The sequence below is a fragment of the Apteryx rowi genome, unplaced genomic scaffold, assembly GCF_003343035.1.
Source record: "Apteryx rowi isolate R43461 unplaced genomic scaffold, aptRow1 scaffold_11, whole genome shotgun sequence".
In the NCBI taxonomy this organism is placed as follows: Eukaryota; Metazoa; Chordata; class Aves; order Apterygiformes; family Apterygidae; genus Apteryx; species Apteryx rowi.
Genome location: NW_020447308.1, coordinates 1829316 through 1847504, shown reverse-complemented (window position 1 = coordinate 1847504; position 18189 = coordinate 1829316). Strand labels below are relative to the sequence as shown.

General features: G+C 42.2%; 1 protein-coding gene across 1 annotated transcript in view; it reads right to left on the bottom strand.

Annotated features, from left to right (window-relative positions):
- Positions 1–370: 370 nt before the first annotated feature.
- Positions 371–18189, bottom strand: part of SLCO3A1 (solute carrier organic anion transporter family member 3A1) — a 156515-nt gene continuing 138696 nt past the window's right edge. The window contains exons 9-10 of the mRNA XM_026074397.1: positions 15100–15164; positions 371–9732 (exon numbers count right to left, since the gene is read on the bottom strand). Of these exons, the coding sequence (XP_025930182.1) occupies positions 9353–9732; positions 15100–15164 (445 nt within the window). The 3' untranslated portion in view covers positions 371–9352. The remainder of the gene's footprint in view (positions 9733–15099; positions 15165–18189) is intronic.

Sequence of the window (18189 nt, the reverse complement as noted above, 5' to 3'; positions counted from 1 at the left end):
ATCTTCCAGGTGTTCAAGTTCCTGCATCCTGCAATCATCTAGAATGTCCTAGTTTTCTCTCTCCTTTTCTACAACCATTCATTAAACTTCAGTTGAGTCTTTTTCTTTCCCAAACCACTGTCTTGCCCTCTCTGTCACACCCTTTTCTTCATTAGGGTCTTCCCCCTGAAGATACTTCAGACGCATGAGAAAATGTTAAGCCCCACTGCCATTCCTAGCAAACTTTCCACTTCGACACCAAATCTTCAGCCCAAGCTTTCAACTCTGCTTTTACTGAAACAGAAAACTTGTTGGGAGAGACAACTACAGCCCAGCTAGCCAAGAAGGGAAGAAAGGTAAAACCAAAGAGATCATCCAGTGAGACAGGAAAGAATGAAAATAGTGGTTTTAATATCATTTACAGGAAACTTACAGTATGTATTTCACATCACATATTTCTAAACTGCGCATCTGGAAAATATAAGCTGCAAAAATACAGAACGCCGTACTCAAAATATATCGAGCATGTGGTTTCTCTTTCTTTTTTTTTTTTTCTTTTTAAATCAATTGTACAGTGAAATATTTCCTTTTCCCAACCAGGTTTTGGTTTATCTTGGAAGTGCTGCTAAAAGCCTGCAAAATCACCACCAGTCAAACCAGCACACTTCAGAGACCTTTTTGAGGAACACTTTTTCTTGGGCACTGTGGGAAAGGATTAACATACATCCTGAGGCAGGAGCAGAAGCATCTGGGCTCATCCAGGTCCCACACATGCTGCTGTGGGCCATTTGTCCTATGCAGGAAGGACCTTCTGCACATACAAACACCCACAAACACTCTGCCCAGGTGATTATGAAGAACAGCAGCGATACTCAGGGCAAACATCACTTGCTGGTCTGGTAGGGAGGCAGGTAGATACTCCTCCAATTTTGTGGACCCTCCAAAGAACTCTGTGGATGAGTTTTGAGCCACAGGTGTGACAAACTGAGTGGGACGGTCTGTTTTTTCCCAAAAGGTGGTCAATGTGGAAGTATCCTCCACGTACAGATGGGAGATTATATCCGCACACCAGCCTCAAACACCTCCCAGTCCTGAGCTTCTGAAAACTGGAGGAAACCCCCATCGTCAAGCCAGCAGCTCAGTTATGAGATGCATCAGGGTTTGGAGGGCATGCGGCAGATGTGCCTCATTGCTATGTACTGGTATGTTGTTCTCCATTATCACACCATGGAGAAACACGAGGATGAAGAAGGGAGTGAGTTAAGGAACAAAGTAAGTTCCTAATACTCCTATTAGCTGAAAAAAGCCCCTCAGTGTTTGTCAGAGCCACAGGGGTGCCAGTTGGTTGAGCTGGGAACAGGAAAACTTCTTTCCCAATCTGCCATGATTTTTAAGCTCTCAGTTTGCTCAGCTGTAGCTGCTATTGAGGGATCTCAAGGATGGAGAATAACAAGGTTACACAGGCAAAGCATACGCTCCCTGATCAACATCTGCATCAGAAAAACAATCAAAGAGAAATCAGCCAAACTAAAATGTTACTTTTATTCCATTGTGAATGAAGCATGGCCAAGAACAGGTTGGGCAGTGCTGTCTCTTCTGCTCACAAACCACTTCAAATAAAGAGCTGCGCTCCTCCTGTGTATGTAAGCACCCCCACTCCCTGTAGGCTGGCTGATGGTGCTTGTGTCTCATCTATAAAGGGCAAAAGGAATTTTAAAATATCCTTATTGCATTTTTCCCCATCTAATGCCACTTATGCAGTTCTAGCTCACATAACCCCAAATGTCCCCATGACTGGAATGTGATTTAAGTATATACAGAAGGGAAAAGAAACATTTCTGCAGACTGCGTTCAACTTGTATCAAAAACCTAATGAACACCACATTTATTGTACTTTATTTACATGGTAGTCACGCATAATATAATACAATACAGCGATCCATTTTCAGTGGTAGGCACTATGGGTTTTAATAGGTCACAGCTCTTCCCCTGCTCCCATCCCCATCCCTCCTCCCTAGGGACATTGCACCAAAGAGAAACAAGAGGTTACTTTTGCTTAAAACACTACCCGGTCCCAGTGCTGTCATACTTTTTCTGTGAACCCTGCTCTGAGATGGCTCCTTCCCAGAAGTGGATGATGGGAATTGCTTTCATGTGCGAACACGGAGGCTCCCAAACTTTGGTCGTCATAGACCACTGGCAACCCTTAACATTTGTCAGTGACTGTTGTGCACATTCTCATCACCACACTTTCAACTGAAAACATTATAAAGGCAATATGAGTCTGTAGACAATCTGTAGACAATCTGTAAACCCGCAAGCACAGCTTACAGGCTACCTGGGATCAACAGAGCAGTTTTAGACCCACTGCACCAAAGCCTTTAGGAAAATGGCTGTGATTCTTCAGCAGGGATCATAATCATCCAAACTTGCAGAAAGCATCATRGGCGAAGAACAGGGGTCACTTTTTTCCTTCAGGTTCACACAGTTAGTGTTGTGAGGCACCATATATATAACACTGAGATGCAGTTTATGTTGAAAGGTAAATGCACTGATATTTGTACGATGCCATACTGCAGAAGAAAAGGGCTAAGATATACGTGACAGGGAAAGAGGCCTTCTGCTGTCCTAAAGGCTAGCGATTCAGTTGGGAAGAACTAAGATATGTTAGGCCATATACAACCTTTTGAATCCAGAGAGATTTTGCATCAGATCTAAGAGCTGTGCAAACATTGCAAATAAAATATCCACCACCTGCTTCACCTTAATACCAATTTGTTTTTGTCTGGGTTCATACTCTTCTTATGTTTGCTCTCAGTAATTACTAAAATGAATGTATTAACTGGTGGGAACACTGGGAGAAGCAGAGAATTTCAAGCATCTGTCAGAGAATATTCCTGGAAAGTGAATGGTGAATTGAAAGCCAGCACTTTGGCTGTCCTAAAGCAGTGTATGTCCAGAGGCGCTCTGCCCATTGGCACTGAGCACGGTTCCTCTTACTCAATTTTGAATCATATACATTTGCACTAAATATTTATACTGATGAGAAAATTTAGCCTTTGACTAGGGAGCAGAAATTTCCCAATGATTTCTGTGTCCAGTCAGAACAAACTAACTTGTCTGAATTACAACAAAGCCATTCCAAACCCCTCCAGACCAGAGATTATATGCAGAAATGACCTTGCAAATACACTGGAGGCATTTTCTAGTTTTCCTCAGCAATTCACAAGCAGGAAGTAAAAGGGAAAATTCATTTATGAAGTTGCTATAAATTATTTGCTGAGTTGGACTTGACAACTTTCTTATTGCTTTTTGCCACTTGCAGACACTAACCTCATGTAGAACAAGCCCAGCATTAGAAATTGTCAGGGTATCGCTAATCTTTTCCTTTATACTTTCCTTACTCACCAGGCTGTGAAACTCTGCTCCACCACACTTAATCTAAAGGAAAGGGAGAAACACCCCAGACAGTCAATACAGTATCACAAAGACCACATCCCTGGCATCACTCCATTCATCAAACAGCACCTGAAGCAAGGTTTCGACAAGCAAAACAGTACAAACGCTATATACATCCAAAAGTCCTAGTCTTGCAACCATCTAAATGGATTCCTCTGTCCACATGAATTCACGGTGCCCTTGTGGGAGTAAAGGATGCTCATAACTGAGGTTGAGGCAAAACTGAACTCTAAAGGAAAGCAGTTCATGTTCTTACTCCGTCAAAAGAAAACACCAGTACTGCTTCTGACTACACAGAGCTTCCTTCTGCTCCACTGAATTCAAGGAACAGATCACAGCCAAAGATTTTACTTGGCAACACTAGTTAATAAAGAACTACCTAATGTCTAAGAACTGCTGAAAGATCATTTTTCAGCAAAGCAATTGTATTAACACTTAGATTGGCTAGAAATGTCAATGAAATGATAGAAAATGTCATTTACAACCTAGAAGAAATAACAGATTTAGTCTATAAAGGCAGAAAAAACTGTATGATATTTTGAGTGTATCTGATACTGAGACCTGCTGGTATCTCAAACAAATTTAAATGACAGTCAATAACTCTGAACACCTTGCATTACCTTGGTAGAACTGAACTGTGCTTTACATAGAGAGGAAGGAAGAACCATGGCTGGAGAAAGAAAACTGATGGTCATTTTAGAAGAAAAGCCTACAAACTGTGGGTCTCAGGAAGAGCTAAAGTGGATAGATCTGCTCAGCGTCACTGAAGGTTGAGCACTGAATTGTTCCAAGGACTCTAGAAAGCTCAGCCACAGTGCCCTACTAGTTTCATTCCTTCTTGGATCACTCTGAACCATGAGAAAACTGAAGGCAGGCCTGGCTTATGCCAACAGCTCCCATCATTTGTTTGTCCATCTTAAAAAGACGCTGCCCACATTCCCACCAATTGGATTTTGGTCTTCCTGTGGGGTGGAGGGTGTTGGGGACGGAGGGCATCACGTTGCAAGGAAAGCGGAATATTCAAAGCCTCCTGGAATTGCCACCAACAGGATCGGGAGTCACAGCAAGAGCACAGGACGTTGGAAGAAGTGAACTCAGATTAAGGTAAGAAAAGCAAAAACTCCTAATGCAAGTAAGAGCAGTTCAGTATTATTGCTTATATTCAGGGTGCTCTACCCCGCACACAGAAAGCCTGTGAACTTTACCAGAGGTAATCAGCTCTAGAGASAGACAGCAAGAACATGCCTGTTTCTGCCTGCAAAGATAGCACATGGGAAATTAGGGGAGTATAAATGAGAATGCCTACGTCTAAAGGTAGAGTGGACGTGTGTCTGGAAACCTCTGCGAATAAAAGAACAAAGCTGTTATCACATCAGTCCAGTGAAACATTTGCATATGTCTTTAATACCAACAATTCTCCACGTCACCTGACAGGAATAAAACAAACACCACACCAAGATTGTCATAATCACAGGAAAATACTGAGTCCAACATACCCAGCTGTGAGAAACGCTCTCACACAACAGCAACAGCCACAGCTGACTCTGGGGCTAAAGCTTCACAGTGCTGGTAACCTTGAGGTTGACTCTGGGTTTGCTGTGGATTGAAACTGCTGGTTACTAGATAGAGTCACCTTTCTGTCTCCCAGGACCTCATTCATTGGGGAAAACATGCAGTCAACTGATGGACAAAGATGAACCTGAAGTGCATTGCCTCCAGCATCACTCTGGTGAATGAAAACCAGCTGAGGATGCTACATTGAACACTGATGGGGATTGGAGGGACTAAAAATCTCTTTYTTTTCCCCTTTCCTTTCCTTTTTTAATTTTGAAGGAAAAAAAGAAGTCAATGCATCTCAGCCATTTGGAAATACTCCAATCACTTTTCAAATGTCTACAGCTCATCAGTTCAATTTTGAAGCATTCTGAAGCACTGCTAACTCAGCTAATTGAAGCTAATTTCTTTCTGCATCTTTCCTTGTTCACCTTCTCAGCAAGGTGAGACCCAACTCAGGTTAGTGATGGCAGCACTGAGTAGTTCAGTGCTTTTTCCAGGCCTCTGGCAGTGTGAAGCCCTTCTAGTTGAATTCCTAAGGAATGGATGGTTTGTCTAGATAATTCAAATGATAGACTYTTCAGTCCCATTATATATCCAAGACGCTCCGGCCAAAGCCAGAAAGATGTATGATTTCAACACATATAAAAAGTAGGTTCTGAAAATGCATCCTCTTCTTTAATGAGGATGTATAACAAAACAAAACAAACCCCAACAACAAYGGGACTGATTCTAGTGTCATTTGCACCAATTTTAGATTGGAGTTCCCTTCTGGCTCCATTGGGGCTACCCCTAGGTTATATCTGTGCAAGAGAAAGGAAACCCCAATTTGAAGTCATGCAAGGCAGCTGGACAATCCCTTAGAGTCCGCTAAAGCTCAAGTGGTTTTAATCTCCAACATCCCATTCCTCAGCAGACAGCCACGCAGGGAACACAGTGCTCAGAGATGTCAAAATAACATTTCTGCCGAGACCTCAGCAAAAAACTGAACCTCAGTGCCCCTGAATGTGGAGGAAAAATTCCAACACTGGATCTCGACTACACAGACAATGCCACTATTTCTGTTTCCAGGAATGGGTATTTTTCTAACTTCATTCTTGCTRTTAAGTCTCCTGCATGGTTAAGGCAGTTGCGGGATGGAAGTGAAGTGCTTATAGGCTAAAGCCCATTGCATTTTGGGAAGCAGCAGGATGTCTGAGACTCTTCACTCATTATTCTGTAACAAAAAGTGGGTTGCAGGCAAAACTGGCTTGTCAATTTGAATTGAGAAAAACAAAGAGCCTGCTGGGATGGATGAAGGTTTTCGTTTGCGTGCTTTGTCTGAAATAAAATTTTGCTCGAATCTGTACCAAAGCACCGACAGTAAAGCTCTTCATGAGGCAGGTTTCTGATACATCCTTAAAAAGAAAAAAAAAAGGAGTGGAAAGGGGGGGGAGCTTTTCAAAGGTCACATTATTGGAAGAAATAAAACAATCACACAGACATTTTAAGAAACAGCGTAAAAACAATGAAGGTAAGCCGGTGCACCTGCAWCTCCCATACACACCGATAGAACAGATTAAATTAAAAAAAGGAAAAAAAAAAAAAGAAGAGAAAACATGGAGTGCTTTAGAATCCAGTTTCTATAATTCTGGTTAAGGGAGATTTTTGACTGTACTGACAAACCAGAGTTCTTGAACACTTGGAGTTTGTTTGGCATCGTGTCAGCATGTTATTCCCATTCACCTTGGACTTTCGGAGGTGAAAAAATGAAATCGTGAAAGGGGTTATAGAAATTCAAGCAATCTGACTCYGAGAAGGTTCTATTCTGTGACATTTGTGTTCTGTCTGAATGCGTGGGTGTGYAGTATAAAATTATGAACTAACATTTGAAAAGACAGTAGTCTRAGTAATAAATTTTCAAAATGAAGAAAACTGTACAGAATGATTTCCAAGGCTTATACTTGACAATTATACATATTTTATGAGACAGTTATGCACCCTGTGCCTTTCTAAATTCATTGTTTTATGGATGCAGTATCTCTATATACTAAACCAATCTAATGGTCTAAAAAGCATCATTTACCATCCAGCATTACAATGGCACTACATAGCTTTATAATTTTTTTTTTTTAAACTCCTTCATTAATCAAATGATTCTGAACATGGCTCCAAACCAAGAATCAAACATCTACACTTACGATATTTGTCGAGTATTTGGCACAGTGGAGTTTATTTGATATACCTTTTTTTTGCCCTTATTGTTGCTGAACATTTAATGCTGTTCATAAATTACAAAGACACACGTAAAGTCAATCRGCTGGAAGCAGTTTGATACCCTCCCTCCCCCCACATATTTAAATACCTAGATAAGAGCAAATTTTGCTAAAAAGGTATTGAACATGAGTGGCAAGTTATCAGCCCTCTATAATTGTGCCGATCGTGGTATGTCCACTGCCAGCAATGGACAAGGACTCTGGGAAGATCAGCTACTCCACCAGCTGCATGGAAGTTACATCCTGCATTTGGTTTGACATGCCAGGTTATGTCTCCAAATGTCCGCAGGTTCACAACAGCTTCAAAATACAAACAAAAAAGGAGCTTTCTGATTGATGATGCTAACCCTTAAAACCCTTCTGACATTTACTCCATAGGAAATGTGTCTGCTTTCCATTTCTGACTGGGGAAAACTCATCAAATGCAACCACTTTGTATTGCTTACCAGGAGGAATTTTTCAGAAAAGAAAAATACACATGCGATACAAGTCTGAGCCAATGCTTCTTGAAATCAGATGAAAGTTTCCCCTTGATTTTAGCAGCATGGGTTAAGACTGCAATTGCAAAGGCAAAGCCAGATCTGCTCCTGTGTGGGTGCATCTCGAGAATTTGAATGAGAATTTCAGAGGTGCTCAGCGCTGGCCAACCTTTGCTCCTATAACCCAGTCTTCCATGGAAACGCTATCTGCAAATCTTAGGGCAAAACATAGCCTCTAGGTGGAAAGATTATTCTACTTTCTTCACAAGGCTTCCATTGAAGTTAGTGGAATTTCTCAGGTGAAAAAATATCAGTTGTGAGTTGCAGGTTTAAGGTCAGTATTCCCTTCATCTTGTACACACACACACGCACACACACGCTTACTTTAAAGAAAACATCCACCACATAATTTCTAGATTGCAAATTATATATATATATATCTTTAAAAACTGAAGAGAACATAAACAGTCTCTCCATATATATATATGTATTTACTGAGTCACATATAATATGAAAAAACTATATTATGTAAATCATCATATTATCTATAATTCTCCAACTGGCAATTATTTTTAAGAGACACAGTGCATTCGCTCTTTTTTTTTTTTTAGAAACATAGTATGTGTCCTCATTGGCTTGGTAGCATATTAGAATGAAGGCGTATGGATAAAAAACGCAGAGGATTAAACAAACCCCTTGAGTCACATTATGTCTGGGTGAATTAAACAGGACTCTTCCCCAAACTAGCATAAATAAGTCCCCCCTCTGGAAAAGTGTCAGCGATTTAAGGGTTAACATAAACTTGAAAATAATTTTAAAAAATCTTATTAGAGGACTACACAGACAAATATTTGGAATTCATCCCCCTTTAAAAATGACAGCACATTTGGCAAGTGTGAGCAAATGTCTTGAACTTTACTGGGTCTGAAAGATCTGAGCACAGCTATTCACAGACAACCAAGAAGCTGCGATCTGTGAATACGCCCTTGGCTGGAAGGATTTTGTTAACTTTGGCCGCATCACTCGCTACCTGGAGGGTTTCCAGCAGCTTTCAAGGTATTTAACGCGGACTCATGGCTGGTGACAGTGTGACTGGTTGAACAACTCTAGCGCCCTTCCCTCTTTGCCATCACTGAGAGCGCACGGGGTTYGAGCAGCGCCCAGACCAGCTAACCCGTTAGCCCATATCGCAGAAGTAACGGGGCTGCATGTATCCCCAGGGCGCGCAGCGTTGCTAACACCTATTCTGGCATTGCCTTTGTCATCCTCCTCCTTTTCGCCTCATGCCCAAGCCTGTCCGTTCGCTGAGCTCTCCGATGAACCTCTGCCTCTGCAGCTACTGATGCTCTCCTGCTGTTTCCGTCTTGGAAGCTTGTACTGTCATCAAATGGGCTGGTACCCAGCCATAGCTGTGTTGTGTTTTCTCCATCACCCCCACAGGATTTCAAAAGTGATCCCATTAAAAGAGGAGGTTGTTCTGAATCCTGGCTGGATCTGATTTTGAGAAAAAGACAAAAGTTTCCTGTGTTGCTGTTGTTTTGCAATTATATTTCTTCACTCTCGTTCTCTCTGTTTTCTTTAAAAAGGACCCTTACATTATTAATGTAGTTCATCCATCCATAGTCACTATAAAACAGACTCCATATTTTCACACCACTCATGATCTTCAAGGTTATAGATAAATTTTGTCCTGTGCGACTGGTTTTGGGGCACCGAGTCCCGCCCCAGATTGTCTAGGGTGAGAGTAGAGGCAAAAAACTCACTAGTGCTGAGACCACCTTCGTGGTTCTTGATGTATCTTTTATAGTTTTTCCTCAAGCACTGCCAGGTGGTTGTGTACAAGATGAATGCAAAAGACTTCAGGGCTATAGCAATACTAACATACAGGTATCTATAGACCACATTGTCATACAGCGCACAGGCTCCTTGCTCGCCACAAAACGTGCTCCAGAACAGACACGTGGAATCAATTCCAGCCCCAAAGATCAGCGGAGGTGGGATAAAACCTGTCAAGATAAGAGAGACAAATCATGCTTTTATGATCTTTATGATAAAGAGATAGAGGACGTGACTGCAGTGAATGGAAAGAGAACATACTTTATCAAGGTTAATGGTCCCAGATGGAGCCTGTGATTCTCTCTAATTTTTTAAGCTCTAAATCAACCTAAATAAAGTTTGTGGATATGAGTTTTTTTACCTTGGACTCAACATTTATGGAAGTGATTCCTCCCTAAATCACAAATGCAGGGAGGATTTTACCCAAGTTTAAGTGGCTTTTATTAAGCTTCTGGTTTCTCTTGTGAGACTGGGTGGAAGGGTAAATGAAAACGAGGGAGGAGAGCCTTGCAGCTTCTTCTCTGTTTAGATACTGGCAATTGCTCTCCAGGCTGCTCACTTGTAGGATGCCATAGGACTCCAATTCAGAGTATGAAATCTGCTGTGGCACTGAAAGGTAGTTTTGGACTTTTTCCTGACACAGGAGAACGCTTTCTCAGGACATAAGGAAAAGAAACAACAGCCTCCAACACATGCCGAAGATTAAGCCTGAAAGGAAGTGAAACTTTTATTGTGCCATTAAATGAAATATCACAGCAGGATTCTCCCACAATCATTGCAGTTAACTGCCAATGAACATTTCTCAATCATAGTTTGCAAGAGAGCCACGATCTTAAAGCAATCATTCTGATCTCATTTAACCAATAAAGGCAATGTTTTCCTTCCCTGCTTTTTCTCCTCCCACAGGGATATGCAGAGGCCCCCAACGTCATATCGTGATTATCTGCAAATCAAGATGCTTCACCCTGAAGAGAGCCATGCCCACCTGCAAACAGTGGGTCGGCCATGCGTGTTCCAGCTTTGGACTCACCTGCCAGCACACATGCACTGAGCGTGCAGCACTCAGAAGATGTGGATATTCTACATAATGCAAACCATTTCTCTTCCTTCTGCTATGTTTATGAGGGAGGATGGAAGCAAATAAGTCCCAGAAAAAAACCCTCTGATAAATAAAATCACTGCTGTGGRTTAAGACAAGAAGCGAAGAACAACACTTTTTCTAATGGAACTGAATAGCAGGTGGGCACAACATACTGTCCCAAGCTGGGACTTGGCAGCATCACTCTATTCTTAGGTGTGGTGAGACTGGGACTCTAAAAATACATATGTAGACAAACAGACACAAGGACAGCAGTATCTAGGCAGAAGAGTGTTGAATTTAGGATCAAGTTTCATCATTAACCTGGATTTTCAGGCTTAAAAAGATACCTTCCTTTAACTTGTCATGAATGTCACCGTATGGCTCATGACAATATTAGAACTACAAATAAATTGGTTGTCTTCACTGTTGCCTGTGGGAACTAAGATGTCTTTATTTTATTTTACTGATGACTAGAACTCTTCAGATTTTTTTGATCTTCCTTACAGGCTAATAAATGCATGAGTTAGGAAAGCCTATATAGGCTTCTGGTATTCATTTAACCACTCATTAATAGCATGAATCTGGTAAATAAAAACAGGCAGTACAAAAGGAAGATGTTCTTGTTTTTAGAAACACTTGTTCTAGTCATCACATCTAAAACCTGATTATGTTCTGAAAAACATCACAGTGCACAGCTCCCTGTTTCTTGTCTCAATGATTTCCAGACTGAGCTGGGTCTGTTTCCAAGTTCAAAGTGTTGATCTTTTTTTGTTTTTAACCTGCAGACAACTGCAAAGTCATTCTGGGATTTAAAAATTCAGCAGGGCTCTTGCCAGAAGCAAGCAAACAGATTGTGCTGCTGATACAGGAGTCGGGAAGGGATCCAGTTTGCGTGACCAGTGCTGTACTGGCTCTGGATGCCCTGTAAGGGGGTAACAGCTAGATGTGGAAGTGACTGAGGAACCATGAGCTACRTGCTTTCTGCACCAAGGGAAAGCTGCATTTGGATCATAGTTCTGAGGTTTGGCCTCATGCTTAATAACACGTTGAGAGGAGTTGATACAATGCTTCGTAGATGCACAGCCATCATCCACATCTYCTGTTGGCTTCAGCTGGTTTTCTAGGTTCTCAAGATAATTTGGTCTCTGCATTTTGGATTGATGCTGACAAATGCATCAGGTTTAGATCAATGCAAGGCTATACAGAGTCCACCATTTTTCAAGTCTCCGGCCCACAAGATCACTTGAAGAGATCACCTCTGTGCTGACAGAGGTAATGAAAAAGAATCCAGCTTAAACTGATGCTGCATCAGGCATAAAAGCAGCAGAGCCTGCGCTAAACTGAGCATTGCCACGAAAAGCCCAGGTGATATTTTCCCACAGAAACTGGAAACTGGAAGTTGTTCCTCACAAGACTTGAGGAAGGACCTGTTTCACTGACCTTCAAAACCACACCTATGTGGATGCAGGCACAGATGCGGAGACCTTAAAGAAACATCCATGAAAAACTTCTCTTTAGCAATCAGTGTTAAAGCTCGTTTTCATCAGGGGAACAGACAAGAAATTCACAGGAATGACTCAGTACCTAGAGCCTCTGAAACATGGGAGTTGTGCGGCCGCTGGCATCGGAGATCAGAAAGTTCTTCTCAGGGAGAAACACTGCATCTGTGTCATGTTGCAAGAAGAGAGGCAAAGGAAGGTGGGCTTGTAGGAAAAAGCAGAGGACCCCCACTGGTAAAGCAAAGGCTATTCTAGGATGCACTGTAAACACTATCTGGAAAGGCAAGCATCCACGTTCTTACAACACGTACAAAACCCTTTGCCATTCCAGACATGAACTGTCAATGCTGACAATCTCTGGTACAGTCAAGTTGGAGTTATCAAGGGTGTTTGTCTTGTGCTACCTGCAAAAGTCATTCTTCAGATGGGCTTGAACTGCACATTTCCAATCCAGCTCAGAACTTGCCCGATTGCTGGAAGCATTCAGACAGAAATTTCTGGTTTCAAGTCTTTTTAGCCATAGCTTTCTATATAGATGTGAAATGTTATTGGAAAAGAATGTCCATATCAACGCCTCCTGCACAGTAGTTGCTGCCTTCAAAACCCTTAGGCTTTGACAGTGTTGCTTTACATTCTTCTCTGAAAAACTGCAGTAACACTTTTATATGGAGACACTATCATGTTGCGCTCTCGCAGCAGAATTCCTATGGACTGAGATAATACATCCAGGAAGATAACAGGAGAATTCAGTTTTGTTTCATGTTATTACAGTGAATATTAAAGAGATTCAATCATGCTTTACCTCTTATTGCAAAATGTTGCAAAAATTTCTGCTACATATATATTTCATTGCAGAAACTGCAGGGCTGTACAAAAAAGCTGCCTCTGTCTTACTGAAATCTATTAGCTACGATTGCACCTCTGGGTCTCATACCTCCTATTTTTAATACTCTCCTTTGGTTCAAGAAGCAGCTATTATCACTCTCAAGTTAAAGCTTAAAGGTGATCTCAAAAGCTTTCAAAATAAATCAGTAAAGCAAATCTCAAGCTTCAGATTGTTAAGGGCAAGATTTGGATACCTGCGCTTATACTGAATAGTACCTTTCTCTTCATTTTCTATGGGTTTTAGCTACGTTGCTGATATGCTCCAGGATGTATTCTCTTATTTCATGGGAATTCTCTAGTGACAGGGCAACATATAAATGCTTGAGTCTAAATCCTTACTATGGCTTCTTTACTGGCAGAAAAAAAGGGTCTATTCAACCTAAGCATACCTGCCTGAGCCTAGTTTTAGTGGAATTCACAATGCAGGTATCTCAGAAGGTTTCTCTCTTTTAAAAGGAAAAGAGAGAAGAACTTCACCCTCAAGTAATTTTTCATGTGGAAACAAGACCACACAGCCATCCTCCTTGCACACTTGCGTGCTGACACTCCACATTCAGCCAGCTGAAGACAGGCCAAAACCCGAGAGAAACATGGACAGCAAAAGAAAACGCTGTCTTTGCAAGGCTTGAACTAGAGCTGACTAAAGTCAACCCAGAAGCTTCCCTTAGAGTTATCCAGGTTTTGGATAAGACTGCTTACTTACATCAAGCTTTTGGCATGAATGCAGCTACTTCATCAAAAGCAAAAACAATCTGATAGGCTTTAATACAAACTGGACTAGGACCACGTGGGCATGCCATTCACGTTGTCAGCTAACGGAGGAACAAGGTGGTACAATGAAAATAAGATCACTTATTCAAGGCAACATGTGGCACTGTGAGATTTTTGGCTCCCTCCCCTACTTCCCTCCTCTCCTTCTAAAACAAAAAATGTTAGGTCCAGAAAAGACCATACAAACAGTTGTTTAGCAAAGAAGAAACAAACAACCAAGTCCTAGAGCAGTACTTTGAAAAAGCAGGATTTCAATCTACTACAAGATAAAATCTTCCTTGTGCAGCTACTCCATGCATGGACCACAAGAGAAACCCCACTCCCTGATGTGCCCAGTTGGACTGGTACTGGACTGGACACTTCGCTCACGGTGCCTTGCTCCATCCGGGTGATGGTATTTTCCTCTCCAGCTGATCCCTTTGAGATCAGTGGGGGCATACAGAGAACACACTACCTGTGCCCTGCCACTGCAGGGGGCAAAGCGTGGCTCAAGAGCGAAGTGGATATCCACACCCCACCACGCAGACACCACAGGCATGAAAGGGATCCACACCGTGATGGATCAGAGAGAATTTTGTGCTGAATCATTGAGGTAAAGGAGCTGAAACGTAGGAGCTTTAAAGTAGGAGCCATCCCTTCAAAAGCGAGAGGAGGGAAGAAAAAAAAAAAAAAACAGAAATAAGAAGCAGATGAACAACAGGCAGGTGCCCAAAGCGCTCCTTTTCATTCAGACATGAGAAACATATACTGATCCAGAGGAATGGCCAAACGTATTTAATGGGATATTAACTCACAGTGCAAGGACACAGTCTGCTTCATTTTATGGTTTTCCTTTCTGAGAGACCAGAAGGAAGGGATGAACGCACAATCTATTAACACAGGCCCTATCCCTCAAATGACAGTGAAATTATGCATTCTTCTATTTCAGCAATACACAATAATGGAGTAATTTTGCAAACTGCTGACATGTTAACAACAACTATAGGAGAGTAACTGGTTGTGTGGCACAAATGGTCACTTCTCAAGCAACAGCTCAATCTTTTCCATTAGTACAATTCAAATGGCAGGAAAAGCACATGCCTGCCTTTCCCTTTGGGAGCCTTGACGTGCTACCCTTCACAGAGAGGTCTCAGATGCTGTTGTGTCAGACCCCACTCATAACAGCTACAGCATCTGACAGAAGGTAGAGTAGGTTTGCACAGAGCAGAAATCAATGTTCACAGGTAGACACACACTAAAAATACAGCTGTCTGCGGGGAAGGAAAGGGTGGGAGGGAAGGATGAGATATTTTTGCACCTACCTAGCAAACGGAGAAGCAGGAAAAGCACCCCCAAAGCATAAGACTTGAGTTCGGGGCTCACGGTTCTGTAGGGAGAAGAGAGGCAAAGAGTGAAATCAATTCTTAGTGCACTGCTTTGATTAACACACCCCTTGGCGATTCTTCGCTGTCAGCCAGGATGCCACCACCACCTCTTCAAAAAGTCATTAATGGGGTTTTTCCTCTCGCTTTGCCTGAACTGCCTACAGCCCCAAAAGTAATTGCAACTCTGGCCATGTGATAGGTTCAGGAATTTAGCTAAGTCATTAATAACAGCAGTTAATCTTGTCATCGGAAGGGGAAAGATGAAATTCTCAACCCAGTAAATCATCATTTACAAATTCCCTGCAATACTTGCAAGGCTCCAGATGTTGTGATTTGGTGGGAGAGAAATCTTTTTGTTGTGAGACTTCTCAGACTAATGGGAATAAGAGAGGGAAAGGAGGACAGTGGGCCAAAAGTTTCAGTCAGCCTATTAAATCAAGCCTCTTAGGATATGTTCGTGAAGACTAGTTTCATGAGACAGAGTAGCATCTGAATTTGTTTTACATGGGGAAGGCAATGGTCACACTGCCTTTTGCTACGAACAGAACCCACTCCACCTCATTAGCATTAGTCTTCAAAGGTGCTTTAAAAAAATCATTCATGGCTTTCTGATTTACTTAGCTCGAGGATGCTATTGGCTAAAGCCCTCCTCTTGGAGTAGGGTCTGTAAAGCCTCTGGCATTTCAAAAAATCGTTACTTTGGTCTGAAGTCTTATTAATAGCATTTTATGTCCCACAGCATATAAAGGCTGGGAAAGCAGGACAGTGATCCCCATACAGCTGGGTTCAGCACACACAGAAGCCTAAAGGCATCAGCTGCTTCTTCCATTATGTCTTTACAGGGGTGCTGTAGTCAGCAATACGAGTGACACCCATGATGGAAGTGGTGGTCCGCGGTACAAAAACACTGGAGGGGAATCAGACAAAACTGATAAAACTGCCAAAAAGAGTAATCGTTTTTAAGTCAAGAGAAACCATTTTAACTACTTGCCCTAATCTCACACACTACACAGGCCATATAACATCTTACCATGATTCCTGCAAGAAGCCTGTGACTTCTGGCTGAATTACAGCAGGGTTTTCAGGTAGACACCCATGCTCTATAGGAAGACTTTATACCATGAAGTATCTACCCTTGGAAAAATGTTCCAGTGGTTAAGGGCTTGGCTCAAATCAGATCCTACAATAGGGTGGGAAGTGAAGGAATCAGAAGGAATATTAAAGTTTATTTTATGGAAAAAAACAGATTATCATGTGAAACATTCACAGTGGGTTTTCAATCAGTGGTGGTGTCCAACCATCCATTTTTATTTAAGATAAATTCCCACACCTTAGGGTAAAAGTTGCCACCTGGTGACATCCCCTTTTCTCACTAACTACAACAGCGAACAAATGACGTTCCTAGACAAGGCATTTAATTTGTAGACACTGAAGTGAGGGCAAATGAATTTCACAATGAATGTTCCAGTTGTCTCAGTTTCTGCCCACATGGCAGAAACCTACCTCCCTCTGGATGTTGGATGAACAATACCAGAAGACCTTGGGGCAGGAGAGGGTCAAACCTCTAATTCTACTCTCCACTGCAGCCCTACCAGCCCGGCTTTATTGCAGCCTCACCGCTAGGTAATCAGATACATCTGACAAAAGTGGTTTCAGTGTAAAACCTGAGCTTCTTCCAAGTGGCCGTCTCAACCACACACCAGCACACAGAAAAGCTACCGGCCCCGGCGTAACTCTTGCTGGCCAGGCGAGGGGAAGGCACCTCTGTGCTGAGCACAACTACTCAGCTCATTTCAACTTCTGCGTGGGAGCTGACGATGCCACTTTTCACTGCCAGGGCATGCTCATATGCCTRCGCTTGCTTTTAGAAATGCTTTACCCAAGACGGTGGTTGTTTGGAGAACATGAGGTGATACATGGCAAACAGCTCTTCCCTGTGCATTTTAATTGCTTTCAGTGATTCTAAGGGGAGGGTAATTATGAATTTGGATGTGGGAATTGTTTATTTCATACAGCTGTGAGCTGAGTGTTTTTAATGTTTCCTTCCCTTGTGTTCTCCTTCCTGGCTGGTGACTGGCTGATCTCATTTGAAGTCACACACTAAGATGAGTCCATTCAGGATCCTACAGGTGCTGGCAATTTCCCTGCACAAAGAACCCTTCAAACCTCAAATTATGTTTGCCACAATATTTAACATTAGAAATTTGATTTCCCTTTAGCAACTTTATATGCACAGAGAGAAATGAGCTAGTAGGGGGAATATCTCATTTTATATCCTGCAGGGAGACATGCCCTCATAGAGCTGTTCTGTCCAAGATCCACTCAAGAGTTTCTAATACAGACCTTATTGATTGAATTTTATTGGAATTTTCCAGGCTGCAGAATGGATCTGCTATTTGTGCCTCTGGTTATTATTCTCAGTAAGTGACAGCCTGGACAGATAAGTAATTCTGAATAAACCTGGGCTTAGATATCTATGTATCGCATAGGGTGAAGTGTTCCATGCGTCTGGAAATAACACAAGGTGACTCATTTGAATAAGCTACTTTTGTCTTCCTATTAATTTTGGCTCAACTCAAAGATGTCCTTCATACCTTTAAGTTCTCTCTGTTTTTTGGGCTAGGTCCAGGGTGAGAGAAGTTAAACCTCTAGCCAGGGGTGTATTGACCCAAGCTAGCCATTGCCATAGCCTTTCATTTTTTTTGTAGTTTCTCTAGGTCATCTCTAAAGGCACCTTATTAAGCCACCGGCTGAGAACATGTGGCTGCAATTCTGTCATTTTGCTGAAGTAGCGCTAATGTCTTCCCTGCCTGGACTGAAGCTGCACTTCTGCATTTCCCCCTCCGCATGCTAATTCCAGCTTTGGTAGGAGCAAGTCTGCCACCTTTCTTTGCAGCGTCCCTGTAGGGATCCTCTCGGTTTGCAAGCCCAGGCCCTCTCCATTCCCATTTTACCAAAGCTGGACATCAACAATTCCCTTATTCCCTCTTTTTAGCAGGTCAGCATGGCATACAATGAACTCAGGAG